General features: G+C 48.5%; 1 protein-coding gene across 1 annotated transcript; it reads left to right on the top strand.

Annotated features, from left to right (window-relative positions):
* The first annotated feature begins 7,544 nt into the window (after positions 1 to 7,544).
* PPP1R3G (protein phosphatase 1 regulatory subunit 3G) lies at positions 7,545 to 11,803 on the top strand. The gene has a single exon (XM_058555335.1). The coding sequence runs from the start codon at positions 8,379 to 8,381 to the stop codon at positions 9,438 to 9,440; it is 1,062 nt and encodes a 353-aa protein (XP_058411318.1). The 5' UTR covers positions 7,545 to 8,378; the 3' UTR covers positions 9,441 to 11,803.
* The last annotated feature ends 6,505 nt before the right edge of the window (positions 11,804 to 18,308 follow it).

Raw genomic sequence — 18,308 nt, 5'->3', positions numbered from 1 at the left:
TCATAGCAAACAATTACTGTGCATTATACACGCTGGACTCTGTGCAAAGGAATTTGTAAGGGTTTCCTCTTTAAGTAGGCACTAACATGATCCCATTTTACAAATGAGGAATCCACAGTTCAGAGAGGTCAGGTAATTTCCAGAAATGGTGGTGCTGGGTTTAAACTCGGGTATTCTGTCTCACAGGCCTTTAGTTCAGACCAAGCCTATCCCACACTCCAGGGAAGTTACAAAGACCAGTTAGACACAGTCCCTGTTCTCCAAGCAGAGATATACCAATTGGAGATAAGATTTGGAAACAAGTCAGAACCCACCAGAGCAGTAAATGGTGAGAACACTCCAGAGAAACAGGCAATAAATGCTATGGGTTTGCAGGAGGGAAAATGGGGCAAATAGAAAAAAATCAACACTGAGATATTAACTCACAGGATTATTGCTGGGTGATGAGATTATGAATGTTTACACTTTCTGTTTCCTATTTTATCTTTATTTTCTAATTTTTCCATAGAGAATAAGTATTGCTTTTGTAATAAGGAAAAAAAATATTTATCTTAAGAAATTTTCCCTTAAAAATTTAAAAATACATTTTCTTTCTTTCTTTTCTTTTCTTTTTTTTTTTTGTGAGGAAGATCAGCCCTGAGCTGACATCCAATGCCAATCCTCCTCTTTTTGCTGAGGAAGATCGGCCCTGAGCTAACATCTGTGCCCATTCCTCTACTTTATATGGGACACCACCACAGCAGGACCTGACAAGCGGCACGTTGGTGCATGCCCGGGATCCGAACCTGTGAACCCCTGGCCCCCGAAGCGGAGCGCATGCACTTAACCACTGCACCACTGGGCTGGCCCCTAAAAATACATTTTCTAAGACAAGCTTCCTTAAGTATTTTGGAATACTTTAACATATTATATACAGTAGTTCCCCCTTATCCCCGGGGAATATGTTCCACGACCCCCAGTGGATACCTGAAACAATGGATAGTATTGAACCCTTATGTAGTCTGTTTTTTCCTATACATACATACCTAAGATAAAGTTTGACTTATAAATTAGGCACAGTAAGAGATTAACAACAATAACTAATAATAAAATAGAACAATTATAACAACATACAGTAATAAAAGTTACCGTAGATCTTAGCAACCTCAGCATATGATTTTTTTCCTTTCCTTATTAAGTCGAGAACTTTCACCTTTTCACTTAACGGAAGCACCTTACTGCTTCTCTTTGGCATATCCCAATTGCCAGCATCACTACTCTTGCACTTTGGGGCTGTTATTAAGTAAAATAAGGGTTCTTTGAACACAAGCATGGGGATGCTGAGACAGTTGATCTGACAACAGAGATGACTATTAAGTGACTGACGGGCGGGCAGCGTGTACTGTGTTGATATGCTGGACAATGATTCACATCCAGGGTGGGACAGAGCCTGACGGTGTGAGATCTCATCACGCTACTCAGAATGGCACACAATTTAAAACTTATGAATTGTTTGTTTCTGGAATTTTCCATTTACTATTTTTGGACCGTGGTTGGCCATGGGTAACTGAAACCATGGAACTCGAAACTGTGGAGAAGGGGGGACAACTATATGGTGTCCTGAAGGAAAGGGTTTTCCTCTATTTTCTTAGGTTCTGTGTCAAATTTTATTTCATGTTAACATTTTTAAGTGTACATGGTGGCCTTCATACATAAGAAACGAAGACCCAAAGAAACAGATAGGCCTCAGAGCTGATACACCATTTTAACAAAGAATGATAAATTGTGGGCTGTGACAAGACAAAGGAAAAAGTGGTTTCGGCTAAGGTTGGTAAATTGTGGGAAAGTGACTAGGAAATATATGGGGGAAACTAACGGAAGATAAGGGTTGTTTCAGTAGGTTTGTTTGTGCTGACTCATCTCAGTCAACTCCCTGTCCCAGGAGATAAGTTATAAGGGAGGGCACATTTCTCAAAGGAAATTTATGCCCCACTTGTAAGTAGAAAGGAGGAACGCAGAGAGCCCCTCCTGCCTCTGCTGTTTCTCAGTTGCCTTCAGCTCAAAATAATCAATGTGCCTGCTATGGTCTAAGTGTGTGTGTCTTCTCAAAATTCACCTGTGGAGACCTAGCCCCAGTGTGATGGTGTTAGGAGTCGGGGCTGGGGGGCGGTTAGGTCATAGGGATGGAGCCTCATGAATGGGATCAATGCCTTTATAAGAGAGACCCCAGTGAGCTCCCTTGCCCTTTCCACCATCTGAGGAACAATGAAAAGGCAGCCGTCTAGGAAGAGGGCTCTCACCAGACGCCAAATCTGTGGGAGCCTTGATCTTGGATTTCTCAGCCTCTGGAACTGTGAGAAATAAATGTTTGTTGTTTATATGCCACCCAGGCTATGTTTATTCAATATAGCAGCCCAAAGGGACCAAGACAATGACAAAGTAGCACAAATTTTTTGGGGTGGTATGTTGTGATCCCCTTCATAGTTTCATGTTATGTAAATAATATCAGCTTATTTACTGATCAGTTTAACCTTCAAAAAAGAAAACCAATGGTAATCGAGGAATGATATTATCTTTAGAAAAACAGATCTTAATTCTGAGGCACAGTCTCAAAGACCAAGAATCAGGAGAACGTTTTTATTCCAGCTCAATTCTTGCCTTGAGTGAAAAGTTTGAGTTACTCCGTTTTCCTCTCTGAGCCTCAGCTTGCACATCCGAAAAATTCAAGCTTTAAACTAGCTGCGCTCTCTTGGGCCATTTCTAATTTGTCCTGTTCTATCATAGGATAGCGGTTTTAAAACACACCTGCAATTTCTTGGACACTCCTCTATCAAAAGGTAGAATCTAATTCCTCTCCCTTTGAATATGTTGGCCTTAGCGACTCATTTCTAAGGAACAAAATGTAGCAGAAGAGACACTGAGACGTTTGAGATTAGGCCATAAAAAGGGATACAGCTTCTCTCTCTCTCTCTCCCAGAGAAAACAGGTGACAAGTTTGGCTGCCCGGAAACCACCCTGCTAGAGATCAAACAGAGAGACGCCTGAAGGGCACCAGTGGTTCCAGCCCCAGCTGTCGGGGTCTCCCCAGCCCAGGCACCAGAACTGGGGATCTGATGATCCCAGGCACAGCCTTCAAGCTGCCGCAGATGGAGAAGAGACAAGTTGTCCCCGAGGGGGCCCTGCCCATCTTGCAGATTCATGCACAAAAGAAATGCTGTTGTTATTTTGATAAGCAACTACATCTGGGGCGGTTTGTTATGTAGCAATAGGTAACCAGAGCTGATGGTAAAGCTAGGAGCCTCTGAATGCCTGGAGTAAATATTTTAGCAGCTGAGGTACATGATATTTGATAGGACTAAACACATTTCAGTGGGGTGGACTATGTGGGCTAAATTTCAAAAAGTTATCTTGCATGCTGCATCATTTAACGATTAACTTTAGCAATCCAGATCCCGGAGAAGAGAAGACCTGGGCCCTGTCTCAGGTAGAAACTCGAAGGACAGTGAGCCTGGGAGAGAAGTCGTTTGCACCACCTGATGTGCCAGAGCAGAGGTGTGTGTGGGTGGGGGGGGGGGCAGAGATCACCATCGTGTCCCCACCTTTCAGGAGCGAGGGAGAGGGTCCCAAAGTCCCCATGGTTCCCAAGGGGAGCGCTCATCTCTCCTGCTTCTGAAGTCTGCCCTTGCCTTCTGAAGAACAGCTCTCCCCTGTTTCCTCCAACACTTCTGGCTGCTCATTCTCTGTCCCCTTACAGGCTCACCCTCTCCTCCTGGCCTTCAAATGTCAGAGTTGCTGGAAGCTCAGTCCTGGGTGCTTCTCCGCCTCCGAGCTCTAGACCTGTGTATCCTACTGTGGTGTAGCGAAAATACGGGTTTGGTCTTTGTCCCCAGTCCTGGCAGAGCTCCTGAAACCCTTGGAGTTTCCTGAGTGACAGGAGTGTCTTTGGTTATGAGCCCCTTTTGATCACACCTATTTATGCTAATGAGGTGACAGGATAGTACCCCTAGATAGCCTCAGGATGGGCTGGTCACCAGAAAGACCAAGTGATTAGAGAGCTTTCAGCCCCACCCACCAACCTCCAGGCAGTGGGAGGGGGCTGGAGATTGAGCTCTACAGAAACTCTTGAACAAGCTTGGGAGAGCTTCCAGGTTGTTGAACGCATTGATGTGCTGGGAGGCTGGTGCACCCAGAGAGGGCATGGAAGCTCTGCACTCCTCCTCTCACACCTTGCCCCATGCATCTCTTCCATTTGACTGTTTCTGAGTTGTATACTTTATAACAATCTGGTAAACAGAAGTAAAGTGTTTTCTTGCGTTGGGGAGGAAAAACTGTTCCTCTAGGTTCAGTGACTAGGACCTGCAAGTTAAACTGACAAAGACAGATTAACAGGAGAAAAGGTTTATTTCATATGCACATGGGAGCTTCACAAGAAAGAAGTGAAAACCCAAAAAAGCTGTTAGGCCTGGGAGCTTATATATCATTTTGACAAAGGGTGATAAATTTTGGGAAAGTGACAAGACAAAGGAAAAGGGGTTTGAGCTTCTAGCAGCAGTAGTTGTGGGGAGGTAAATATATGGAAGAAACTAATGGATGATAAGGGTTATTTAGTAAGGTTTATGTAGGTTACTAGGTTTAGTAAGGTTATGCAGACTCAAGTTGGTGTCATCTCCAGCGATGATAGTCATCTTTGGTAAAGAGAAGGAGACAAATTTACAAATGGAAATTTACATTACCTTTACAAAGGGAAATTTATGCCCTGCTTTTTAGGCAAAAGGTGGGAGGACAGAGAGTTCCTCTTGAGTCTGCTGTTTCTTAATTGTCTTCTGGTCAAAATAATCCTTATGCAAAGTGGCATATTTTGGGATAGCATACTCTGATCAACTTCACCTGTGTTGTGTGAGCCATTCTGGTGGATTATCAAACCCGTGGGGGGATTGTGGGAACCCCCAAAGTTGGCTGGACCAAAGTGTGGTGGCCTGGGCACACCGTTTGCAACTGGCACCTGAATTGGGGCCAGTCTTGTGGGAGTGAGCCCTTTAACTGGTGGGATCTGATACTAACTCCAGGTGGGTAGAGTCAGGTTTGAATTGCTGGACACCCAGGTGGTGCAGGGTGTCAGAAGAACCCAAAAACCCGCCATGCTCAACCTGCCCAAAATGGAATTCACCATCTTGCCCTCCCTCTACTCCTCTTCTTTTTTTTTTTTTTTTAATTTTATTTATTTATTTATTTTTCCCCCAAAGCCCCAGTAGATAGGTGTATGTCATAGCTGCAAGTCCTTCTAGTTGCTGTATGTGGGATGAGGCCTCAGCATGGCTGGAGAAGCGGTGCATCGGTGCCCGCCCAGGATCCGAACCCCGGCCGCCAGCAGCAGAGCGTGCGCACTTAACCTCTAAGCCACGGGGCTGGCCCCTCTACGCCTCTTCTGGTGGTCGCCGCCCCAGGGACTGCTCCTGCCTCTACGGAACTGCTCATGTCTAAATCCTAAAAGGCACCTCCTCCCCCCACTGACCCCCATATGGATCCATAAGCTCGTCATGTTGGTTTTTGCTCCTAAACACCTCTCAGATCTGTCCACCCCACCACCATCTCCACTACTCTCAACCTAGGTATGATCGCCCTTCACTTGAAAGACTACCCTCCTCTCCTAACAGGCTCACCCACAGTTCCTCTATCCTCCACAATCTGCCCTTCATCCTGCATCCAGAATGATCTTTCCAAACTCGAATTTGTTAGTCACATCTGGGATTCAAAATCCTTCATTCTCATTGCTCACAGCCCTGAATGGCTGGCTCCTCCCTACCCTCCATCCTCAGCTCTGCCATCGCCTCCTGCTCTCTGCCCTTGGGCCACACAGGCCTTCTTTCAGTCCCACTCTGCCACATTCCCTCCCCACAGGGCCTTCGTATGGGCTGAAATGTTCCTCCCTGCAGCCCTGTCGGTTAACTACCACTCGCCTTCCGCATGGAGGCCTTCCAGGCCTCCCCGGCCAGGTTGGATCCCACCTTCTTAGCATCTGCCCAAGTGGCCTGACTCTGCGTTTGCGTGTGTGACTTTGTGGTTAATGTCAGTCTCCTCCACTATGTTGAGAGCTTCACGAAGGTGGGGACCACTAATGTTTCCACCAAAGAGAGGAGAGTGGGACAGGGCTGGGACCATGGCACGCATAACCCTGAGAGTGATGCCTCCTTAGGTTCCGTTCTCTAGGCGCCTCACCTCCCTCCAGTCCCCCCCCTGCAGCTGGCACCTGCCCTGATGAGGGCTGTAGCCCCAAGGGTCACCACAACCTCAAAATCTTTTTGAAGACCTAGTTTATCTTTAAAATAGTTTACAAATTTTGTATTTAACTCAAAAAATATATCAATGTTCACTTAAATGTAAAAACAATATCTTCTTCCCCAATCTTGGATTTGTTTCAGGTAGACAGGCCAGGTGTATATGGTGCCTCCGGTAAGCCCCCAAGTTGAGATGTACTCACAGCGTTCCACACTGGGCATGAGAGGACCCGCAGGATCCCAGCAAGCAGATGGCAGAGCCCCTTCCTCGTGAGCACCACTCCAGCCCTAGTTTAGTAGCTAGTGGAGAAAACTTCCCTCTAAATTGCCTGGGTTCAAATCCTGCCACAACCTAGCTGTGAGGCCTGGGCAATGGAAAGTCTTCTACACCTTTATGTCCCATGTGTAGAGGAGCATAGATGACTCCTACTTCACAGAGCTGTTCTGAGAAGCAGACCATGCAAGGGGAGCCCTCCACACTGTTGATTGTTGCGCGCTCAATCGATATTGGTCCTGTTAATAAACAGGACCCTTACCTCCCAGTCACCACCTCTTTTACCCGTCCCCACACCTAAACGCCTAAAGCACTGGCCCCTTTCAATTCTGCCAGACCATAAGGCATTTTCGTTGTTATGCCTCAGTTCAATGACCTGGTAGGCTGGCTTTGCTTTTTATTTTTTATGAAACAGTAGATATGTTCCTAGAATCCACAACTTTGTATACACGTAACTGTACACATGTGCACATAGGTTTATCAGTAGTCCTCAAATGCGGTCCCTAGAGCTCAGCATCAGAATGCCCCTGTCAGAATACTTTAGGGCCCATCCCAGACCTAACGACTCAGAAACTCCAGGGTGGAGCTCAGCAATGTGTTTCCACAACCTCTCCAGGTGACGCCGATGCGCGCTGAAGTTTTGAGAATCACTAACTTGGCTCAAAGTAAAGTTAGCCTTAAAAACAAAACGAAACAACAACAAAACACACTTCTGGAAGTCCCCCCCAATCCCCAGGTTCCGCATTCCCACGGAAGACCCGGGAGGGACTCGCGGCCTCGGGTCGGCAGGGCGGCGACCCTGCAGTCCCAGCGCGCGCCGGGCCCCTCTCCGGGGGGCGAGGAGAGCGCGTTAGGGGCTGTGGCGCCGTGTCCGGCCGCGGTGGGAGGCAGTGCGCGCGGCGCGGGGGCCTCTTCCGCGGGGCCCCCTCTCCTCTGGCCCGGAGCTCGGAGCCGCGGCGGGCGGGACGAGGGGAGGAGCGGGGACGTGCTCCCGGGGCCCGCGCGAATGGCCTCCGGCAGCTCTCGGCTGGCGGCCGTGTCCACTCCTCCGCGCGTCCTGGCATCGTCCCCGCCCCACACTCGGCCCAAGCCCACTCCGCGCCGCGGGGTCAGGCTTCCGAGCGGGACTGGAGCCCGGGGCGCCCTGAAGTTCGGGGAAGGAAGGAAGAGAAAGAGGGAGGCGCTCCACGCTCTCCTCCGCGCGGCCCGGCTGCCTCCAGCTGCCCTGCAGGCGAGTTGTCCTCAACTGCGCGCCTGCCCAGAGACTTCCTGGGCCGATGCGACAGCCGGGAGGAGCCCGCTCTGCGACCCCCGAGGGCCGACCCGTCAGGACCTGGGGGCCAACTTCACGGGCAGGAGGAGGACTGTTCAAGCCCGTGTCCACGAAAGCTGAGCGCGAGTTCTCCCTGGAGCTCCGGAGGCGGGACCGACGCGAGCCCCGCGGGCCTGGGAGGGAAGGAAAAGGGAGCCCCAGACTTCCAGAAAGCCGGCTCCCCCTTTCTGCCGGAGCATTTGGGAACCCCACCCACTCGCTCTAATCCGGCGCCGCTTCGCTTCCAGGTGTTCCCGCGGCCGCGCCAGGTAGCGGGAGGGCGGCCCGCGCCTCCCCCCTGGACCCTCCCCCGCCGCGGGCAGGTTCAATCCCGAGACCGCCTCGCTCAAGCCGTCCCCAGGCCCGCATCCTCCTCCCACTCCGCTAAAACCCGGAGGCTCCCCAGTGGAAGCGCATTCTCCTCTGGAGCCCAGGGCGGGTGCTGCGCGCTCTTGCAACGACCCGAGGCGTTAAGTCTCCAGAGGAGTCTTGAGCCGCGGGTTCGCGACCCGGACAAGTCCTGGGGCCAGACGGCGTGATGGAGCCCCAGGAGGCGCAGCTGCTGAGTTTGGAGGCGCAGGGACCTGCACCCTGTGGAGACACCCCGCCAGCTGAGGAGCTGCCTACCCCGGGGGTTCCCTGCATGGAGAGTGGCGGGGACGGCGGCGGTATATCCGAGGCCCCGAGCCCCGACGCTGAGCCTCTGTCCCCGGCGGAAGAGGCTGCCCCCCGGGAGCAGGAGGAGCTGCTGGAATGCCGCCGCCGCCGCCGCGCGCGTTCCTTTTCCCTACCCGCCGACCCGATCTTGCAGGCGGCGAAACTTCTGCAGCAGCGACAGCAGCTTGCCCTGGGGCTCGGCGCGGAGGGCGGCCGGAGGGCCGGGGGCGTGCCTCACGGCCCCGGCGGCTGCTGTGCCAAGTGCAAGAAGCGGGTGCAGTTTGCGGACGCGCTGGGGCTGAGCCTGGCCAGCGTGAAGCACTTCAGCGAGGCCGAGGAGCCGCAGGTGCCGCCGGCCGTGCTCTCCCGCCTTCGCAGCTTCCCCATGCGCGCCGAGGACCTGGAGCAGCTCCCCGGCCTGCTGGCCGCGGCGGCGGCGGCCGCGCCCCTCTCCGCGCCGCCTCCCCGGCTTCGGCCTGTCTTCCAGCTTCCGGAGCCGGGCGCCGCGGCCGAGCGCCTGAGGCGGCAGCGCGTGTGCTTGGAGCGCGTGCACTGCTCGGCGCTCCCTGGCGCGGAGGTGACAGGCTCCGGCCGGGTGCTGGGCTGCCCCGGGCCGCGGACCGTGGCGGTCCGCTACACCTTCACCGAGTGGCGCTCCTTCCTGGACGTGCCGGCCGAGCTGCAGCCCGAGCCAGTGGAGCCAGGGGCGCCGTCGGGGGGTCCCGGGCCTGGGGATGCCGAGGAGGAGCCGGGCGCCGAGCGCTTCCACTTCTCGCTGTGCCTGCCCCCCGGCCTGCAGCCCAAGGAGGGGGAGGACGCGGACGCGCCGGGCGTCGCCGTCCACTTCGCTGTCCGCTACCGCTGCGCCCAAGGCGAGTACTGGGACAACAACGCGGGCGCCAACTACACGCTGCGCTACGTGCGCCCCGCGGACGCGCTGTGAGTGAGGGGCTGGGCCCCCAGGGGACCCGGAGCGCTTCAGGGACCGTGAGACAGGGCCGCGCCCGAGGGACCTGCCCTGACGCTTTGCTGAGCGCCGTCCACCTGGAGTGAGGGGAGCGTGGAAGAAAAGGAGGGAGCCGCTTAACTGTAACCTTGCACCCAGACAGACCCTGCACGCAAGCATGGTGAGCCTGGGCACCGAACCTCCCCAGCCGGTTTTCTCGTCGTGTAGGCCTTCCCAGACAGCCTCTGGAATTCTCGCCCCGCGTCGGAATGGGAAGAAATCCTCAAGACTCCGAGCAATAGCTTTTTCCAGGAAAGAGCCTCCTGGCTCCTGAGCACAGCTGTAAGACCTTGGGATTTGTTTCTAACTGTAGACGTCGTGTTTTAGCCTTTGCGGCTTGCTGGAGACCCCTCAGATCTCAGGGAAAGGACGAAGCATCCCGCCACATGGTGCCAAAGGAGGGCACTGCGCTGTGGGCGTCCGCGGGGGCCTCCGCACAGCGGCCTGTTTCTCAGAGAAAACCCCGTGGGCCTTGGCCAGGCTGTCCTTTTCTCTTAACTGCGATCTGGGAGATGTTTGCCCAAACTTGACGTTATTTACTTGTGCCTTTGTGTACAAATGTTCTTTAAAAAAGTAAAGGCCGCTTGCACACCGTTTTACGCTGTGCCTTATATTTCAGCTCCTGGGAGTTGAGGAGGCCTTGGCAGTCGGGCGATCTTCCTCAGCGAATGGTGCGCGCACTTGAACTTGAATAGTTAACGTATTTCCAGATTTCCTTTCTTCCACCCCTCCTCTCTGATCTGGAAAAGCCCAGATTTCCCATACTAGGCAAAAGTGTTCTGTCCCCAGCCAAAATAAGATGCTTGGTGAATTGAAATGCCAGAGTAATCTGGTAGGCCTTGGCTGTGAGCCTCAAGAGCAGGTCACTGGCCCCCAACCCCCTTTGTGTAGGCAGAGCACATAATAGCTGCTAGACTCCTCTGGGCGGTTAGGAGTCAGAGAAGCTGGACTCTCAGGGCTGGACTCCAAGCACCGAAGATAGGGGATGGAAAGGCGGCTTTCTGCCCCACCCGGAGCCACAGCGAGTTGTGGTGACTTGATAGATGAAGCATGCCCAGCAAGCAAAGGCTGCTCAGAACCAGGTGGGTGCCCTGCATGGGCAGGACTGTGGGCACAGGGTCTGGTCCGCCTTCTTCACTCACTGCTGATGGCTGTGGACACCAGGATGAGGTGGCCATGCGTAAGCAGGGTGGTGAGCATCTTGGGTGAAGACTTGATTTCTTCACACTTTGGTTGTCCCTTGGTCATTTACCTTTCCTTAGTTTTCATATTTTCCAGCACATGGCTAGTACAATCATTTTGTTTTGGAGTGGTACTCTTTAAGGAGGGATGGTTTCACTGTTGCTCTATAGGAACCAGGGTAGGCATACTACAGCCCATGGGCCAAATTCAGCCTGAAGCGTGTTCTTGTAGGATCTGAGAGCTAAGAATGGTTTTTACATTTTTAAACAGTTGGAAAAATTTGAAAGAATACTATTTTGTGACACACGAAGATCGTATGAAATTCAAATTTCAGTGTCCATAAATAAAGTTTTATTGGAACACAGCCATGTACATTCATGTACATATTCCCTATGACTATTTTCCTGCCATAAGAGCAGAGTTGAGTAGATGCAACAGAGACCATATGGGAAGATCTAAAATATTTACTATCTAGCGCTAACTTTGCCAACCTCTGCTCTAGAGAAGTAGTATTTTTTTTAACACTATATGCTGAGAGTTATACCTAATAAAGCAGTTAAACTTTTAGTAAAATTTGCCACTTGAAATAAACCTTTGGGTAAAGGTAAATAGGTTAGAGCACTGAAAAAAGGTTAGAATAAACACTAAGACGCCAAATGTACAATTATTACTGTAGTGGGGAGGGGAATCTACCTGCTGCCTTCTTTCATCGAAGAAATAATAATAAATCAGTGCAACTGAAATATAGTACCTATCTGAATTAACAACAAGCTACAAAAACTGCCAAATATTTCCACACCTCAAAATGGGATGTCTTAAGCTATAAGTATTTAGTTTGAACTCTGGTTTGGAGACATCTCTTTTTACTATAGCAGTGTTTGTCAAAGGTAATTGATCATGGAAAATTTTTTAAATAATTTATTAGTGAAAGCCCTCAGAAGTTAATGAATTATAATTTACACTTGGAGCAAAGCAGACCAAAAAATGGTCATGTCGAAATAATGAATACGTAATTCACATATGCTTATAAAAAACTTCATAACAATAAAAATAAGAAATTATTAGAATGACATCACTTTTCTGTTACTGAATACACAAGCAATCAAGACTTTTCATGCAATGTCTGGTATTGGGTCTGGAATACCACTTTTTTTAAAAAGTGCATTGCATAATAATAACAGATAAATACATTTTATATTTTTCTTGTGTATTTGTGGATACATTTTAGTTGAAAAATATTGATAGTGTATGTAGCCTATAACAGTTTGAAACGCTGGTTTATATGGTAATGCGTTATTTTGAATTGCTTTGGATTATATAATGATATATATATAATATATATTGATCAAATATAATTGACCCATATAGTGATCAAAATAGAGATCCTCTTGTCTGGTGTCCTTTAAAATGCTAACCCATTAAATCTAGACTAAAATAGATAAGAAATGGATTTTTAAGAGGTATGTACAGCAAATTTTTTATTCTTATAAAAACCATTGTTGATTTTCAAAAGTATGTTTTAGAATTCAAACAATGAATTTTAAAAATACTTATTTCTTAAGATAATGAATGTCAAACATGGCTTTTAGGAAAGAAAATCTAGCTTTGCTATTCCCAATCTTGGAGAAGGGCTTTTCTAAGGTTCAGAATTTTGTGAAGTATTTTGAACAGTCCAGTCTTTCTGCACTTGGTTATAGCCTAAGTACTAGAACTGGCAATCTTCCAAACGTCAATTTTATTTTATAAAGTGCCAGATTTTCATTGTAGATGATAGCAAACATTTTGTAAAGAAATGTAAGGAAGTTAAAATAGGTTTTGTTTTTGAAAAGTTAGTTTCAAAGGAAGGGGAATATTGATTAGAGTAAGGAAGTATTTAATAGTGTATTTCCTGAATGGGATGAAAACTTACACACTCATCCCAAAAGCAGAATTCCCACAAGGCAGCTGTTGCTTTTTTGCAATATTTACCTTAACTTGGGTGAGTGAGTGTCATTCTGCTTCAGAATGTAATAGCTTAAACATCTTGCCCAGCTCTAGTGATTACAAAGTTCTGCTCAGTTCATTTAATGACTCGGAGAGAGATTCCAGTTTCTTCCTTAGGGCAGGGAGGTCCTCAGGTCACTGGCTCAGGGAATGTTGAATGAAATGTCTCCCTATCTAAAGAGTTTCAGACGAGTAGCTGGAAACGTAGCTGTCTGTATGGAACAGTTTCCGCTCATAGCCCCCAGGTTTATGAAGCAAGGTGACCAGACGGTTCCGAGACCTACCTTAGGGAGGCCAGGATCCTGCTCCAGGGAGTGGGCACTGGACTCTGGGAGCTCATTGAGTTCTGGGGGCACGGAGGCGTCTCTGTCCACGGGCAGCAGGGTCACAGCCCAGGCAGCCTTCCTGCAGCACCTGGCCGTGGGGCAGTTGTCCACGAACCTCGGCTGCAGGGGCAGGGCAACTTTCTCCCATCAGGTGCTCAGTGGGCTCTCCGTCCAACCACGCCCTCGCCTGCTGGGCCCCTCCCTCCGCCCTGACCAGGGGTGTGGGCTCCCCCGTGACGCTGTGGTTCTTGAGCCTCTTCACGGATGTCAGCTCACAGCGAAGCACAGCCTTCTGCTCGTTTCAGTTTTGGAGTTTTAGTGTTGGTCTCTTTGTGCGTTATTTCTTGACTTTCCCCTCTTTCTGCTTTCTAGCACGCCAGTTTTTGCATATTTTAGCATGCTAGTTTTTTCATTCCCTTACTCAGTTTCGTGTTTCTTAAGAGTGTGTGGCTTGGAGCCACCTGGGGTATTGTGATCTGTGTCACGTGTGCTTTGTCAGGAGTGCAAACAGCCTTTGGGAGGAAATGGGATGTGGCATCATGGAACTGAATCAAATGTGCATTTTTGGTTCATGCAGTGGGACACAGGTTTGTAGGTTAAAAGAGAGCACCACGATGTGTGTAACTTAACAAGCAACCGCCACAAACAGTGAGCTGTTTGCAGTCCAGCCTTTGCCCAGCCAAGCCCCATGATGCCAGGGCCTGGTTGGTCTTCCAGGGATCGGGGATGTGCTCTTCGAAGTCACAGGGGCAGGGGCTGGGAGCAGGTGGAAACTGACAACCTGGGCTCTGCCCAGTGACCTGGCCTTTCCTCCTACAGAGTGGTCCTGGCCATCTTGTAGATCAGCCGGCCAGTGCTTGGAAGCCCGCTGGGAGAGGCTGTCCCTGGTTTCTCTTCCAGACTACATTATAGACACATTCCGCTAGGTGACCTGGTATATTTTCATTTTCCTCTCTGGACTCCGTTTAGCTGATCAAGGAGACTGTTAGAATGCAGGCCTAAATGGTCCTTTAATCCTCCAAGGGCTGGTTGGTGGAGTGCTAAATACTATAACTTAGGCTCATTAGGATTTAAACTCCTTTGAATCTTTTTGGTAGACTTTGCATTTTGTGGAGTTTAGTTCTTTGACCTTGGCCGTCTGTGAGCTGACCAATTTTGGCTAGGAAAGAACAGAGTCACGTTTCAGCTGAATGTAGATTTTTGAGATGGCAAAGATCAAGGGCTTACTTTTAAGATGTGCTGGTGAGATTTGCCTAGTGAATCTAATAGAATAGTAGAATTTTATTTAAGTCACCAGTTCAGAGCCAGTTCAACTGGGAAATCTACATATATACAAATATCTCTGGTAAAGCAAAATTATTTTAGAGTAACTTACATTTAAAGACATTAGAGCAGTATAATTTCTCCCTGATTGTACTCATTCATCCCCTTCATATTGTTGGCTTGTGCAGGTCCTTTGAAACTTGTTACCTCAAGTCATTTCCCACGGAAAGTCAACAGCATCCTAATGTATCCTGAAATGGGAAATTCGGTCTAAAAGTCTGAATTGAATAAAGATTGAAAGCAGGTGGCTTTCGTGAGCTAAGCTTGAAACATTTAATCTCCAAGGTGAAAAATTCATGAGCGCATCCTGCAAATGGCTTTTCTACCAATAGCTACACACATGCTATGTTGAGGAAGCCTCTACTCCAGCAGATGAGAAGTTTATGGTCACAGGAAACTAACAGTCTTTGAAGGGGCCACCTTGCAGTGCTCTCTGGAGGATATGTGGGTTCAGCTCCTCCCTTGACATCTTTGGGTAAAGAACCCCTGTTAGCAGGAGGCTGTTCTGGTGCAGTTGAAGCGGCATCTTTTGTACCCTAAGTAGGTGAGAGAGGTTGCTATTTCTCGGAGAGAGTTAGGTTTTTTCCTAATTTTTACATTATTTGAAAAGAAATGTGAGTTTATACTCAGAACCACTTTAAATAGTCCAGAGCATTCCATTTGTATGTTCCTTTCAGTCTGGTTAAGGAGCAGTTGTGTTTTTATGCACAGACTTCAGGCATGTTGTTTTTGACATTCAGCCGGAAAACCCCAAAGCCTGTATATCACCACCCATGTCACAATTAACTGCAGACCCCAAGATTAGTGAGTCCCATTTATTGTATTGTTTGTTGTTGTTGTTGTTAGTGCAGTCAAGTCAATTCTGACTCCTGGTGACCCTGTGGACAGCAGAGTGGAACCCTGCCCAGTCTTTTTATGTCATCCTGTCACCTTCCAGGCTGTATCAGACCATGCTAAGCTTCGTAGCTATTTACAGGGTTTTCATGGCCAGATTTTTTGGAAGTGGGTGGCTAGGTCCTTCTTCCTAGTCTGTTTTAGTCTGGAAGCTCTGCGGAAACCTGTCCACCATGGGTGACCCTGCTGGTGTTTGAAATACCGGTGGCATAGCTTTCAGCCTCACAGCAACATGTAGCCACTGCAGTCTGACAACCCAGAGATGGGTCGTGTGGTTCCCCCACCGGGAAATGAACCTGGCCCACAGTGGTGAGAGTGCCGAATCTTAACCACTAGACACTAGGGCTGGCCATTTATTGTATGAGGATTGTAAGTTTATAAATCTAATTGAGTTTGAAGGTCTCTGGGATATCAAAAATTGATATTAAATGGATAATTGCAGATATAAATGGATGTTAAATTGTAGACAAGTGCTTAACAATGAAATACATATGTTCTTTTGCAAAAAAAATAACTTAGTACACATTTAGAAAGGTTTGTGAGCCTCCCACCCCCCAAAATCTGAACTAGAGGTTGCTTCTGTGACTAGATCCTGAGTTATTCTGAATTTGCTGTTTACCAGAAAGTCATTAAACATGAATTTGTGTATTGGAGCAACATGCCCTGAAAGACTGGTTTTTCTGGCAGAGGAAGCACCACCTTCAAAATGGGTTGTAAAGGCATTGAGTTCTGAGGCCAGGGGCTGCCCCTCCCCAGCACCACCCACCACTATCTAGAGCCATGAGAAGGTGGAGGAGGAGGATGAAACGCCTGCCTTGGGCCTCCACCCTGGGCTGTGGTGTGTCCTCCCCACCCCTGCAGACCCTGGTCTGGGCAGGAGGGCACTGATGGCTGTGAGGTCGAAGGCATAGCTTTCTGAGCCTTTGCTTTTGACTCTACCCCATCCGGTTGGTTCAGAAGATCTTTCATAGTCGTCACTGTCCAGATAAACTTATTGCAGCCAAGGATTTCTCAAATGCTTCAGCAACATTTTCTGTAGGCACGAACATCAGAGGCAATGGCAGAAAGACACCTATGATACATGATCCATTACATGATAGCAGAGGTTTGTGGGGCACAGAGACCCAACCTAATGTGCAATGGCTTCCTTGGAGAGTAACGATGGAGTTTGACTTCTGTGTGTTAGCCCAGAGCCAGATGTTGTTAAGGTTGATTGCCACTGTACTACCACTGAAACACCAGAGTTATTTCTCCAGATCTGAAAATGCAATGTAGCTTACCTAGGTGTGTGTCTGGAACCCCCAAGCTTCCTAGGGATACTGCCTGTGGGGGGGTCTGACTTGCCAAAGGAAGTTGATGAGGTTCCCAGCCCTGCCTGGGGGTGGGGGTGGTTCTCAGAGCTGGAGCAGCAGCTTTTCTTGGCAGAGTGTCTGCCCTTCTTAGCTGAAACCAGACAGGGCTGAGTGCTCCTTTATCAGCCATGCAGCAGAGGCAAGCGTGGGCCACTATTTCAGATAGTAGATTTTTATGTGATTACATGGAATTTTACACAGTTCCTTCTAATACTGTGAGAGAAAATAACTTCATTAACCTCCGTTTTAAGATTTGCTTGAGAAATGTGCTCAGTAGAATGTTTGAGCTGAGTAACAGATTTCTGTGAATGTGATTTTTGATAGTGTTTATTTAAACTAAGAACTACTGTAGTCAAAACCCAGCCCTCATGTTTCTCCTTGATTTTTAAAAACATGGTTATATATCTTTGTGGTTTGAAATGTCTTTTCACTTCTGAGGATTTTTAAAACATTTTGTTTGCTGCTCTGCTGTATGTTTATTTTTCTGTATGTGTTACATATGAAAAATGCTGAGCCCAAAGTCCTATTTTGAATAAAGAATGTAAAGCAATTTGGTACTTTAAAAGCTATCCCTGAGTCTGGAAACATTTTTGATGGTCACAACTGGGAGGGGGTGCTACTGGCATCTAGTGGGCAGAGGCGAGGGGTGCTGCTCAACGTGCTACAATGCACAGGACATGCCCACAGGAAAGCACTGTCTGGCCTAAAACCTCAGTGCCGAGGCTGAAAAACCCTGAGTTAATATATTGTACCAACACCGATTTCCTGGTTTTGGTAATGTACTATGACTATGGAAGACATTATCATTGGGGAAAGCTCTGTGAAGGATACACAAGAATTCTCTGTGCTATTTCTGCAGTTTCTCATGAGTCTTAAACCATTTCAAAATAAAAAGTTATAATAATAATTACAATAAAATTAAATTAAACCTTAAGGCTGGCCTGGTGGCTTAGCGGTTAAGTGTGCACGCTCCGCTACTGGCGGCCCAGGTTCGGATCCCGGGCGCGCACTGACGCACCGCTTCTCCGGCCATGCTGAGGCCGCGTCCCACATACAGCAACCAGAAGGATGTGCAACTATGATATACAACTATCTACTGGGGCTTTGGGGAAGAAAAAGAGGAGGATTGGCAATGGATGTTAGCTCAGAGCCGGTCTTCCTCAGCAAAAAAAAAAGAGGAGGATCAGCACGGATGTTAGCTCAGGGCTGATCTCCCTCACACACACAAAAAATAAATAAATAAAAAATAAATTAAACCTTAAAAAAACCCTACCACTGAGAAGTGTGTAAAGCGTCGTCAGGCGCTCTGCCTGTGAAGAACACTTAGCTGCCAGGGAGGTGGCGTGATGTGGGAACGACGCACAGGCTCCAGGGGAGCCAGGCCTGCAGCTGACCCCAGTGTGGCCCTGGCTGGCTGTGTGCTGTCAAACAAGTCCCTTAACCTATGAGCATGAATTTTCACATTTGCAAAATGGGGGCAGTAATTCCTGCCTAACTAGATTGTTGTGAGCACAAAGGGAAATTATCTGTGAAGTGCCTACATACAGTTGGTTTTCAACGTCTTTCTCTTTTCCCTCTGGCCTCTGCCAGCTGGTTTCTACTGACTTCATTCTGAGGATAAAGCTTGTCTGACTACGTCTGAATGTAGGAAGAATACAAGAATCTTCCAATTTGGGGAACAAATTACAGTGGTCCCCAATGTGCTAACCAGACAAACTGTTCTTGTTACCTGAGCAGAAAACAGG

The sequence above is a fragment of the Diceros bicornis genome, chromosome 14, assembly GCF_020826845.1.
Source record: "Diceros bicornis minor isolate mBicDic1 chromosome 14, mDicBic1.mat.cur, whole genome shotgun sequence".
Classification (NCBI taxonomy): Eukaryota; Metazoa; Chordata; class Mammalia; order Perissodactyla; family Rhinocerotidae; genus Diceros; species Diceros bicornis.
Note: the sequence above shows the minus strand (reverse complement) of the source record. Positions and strands in the feature narration are given on the sequence as shown.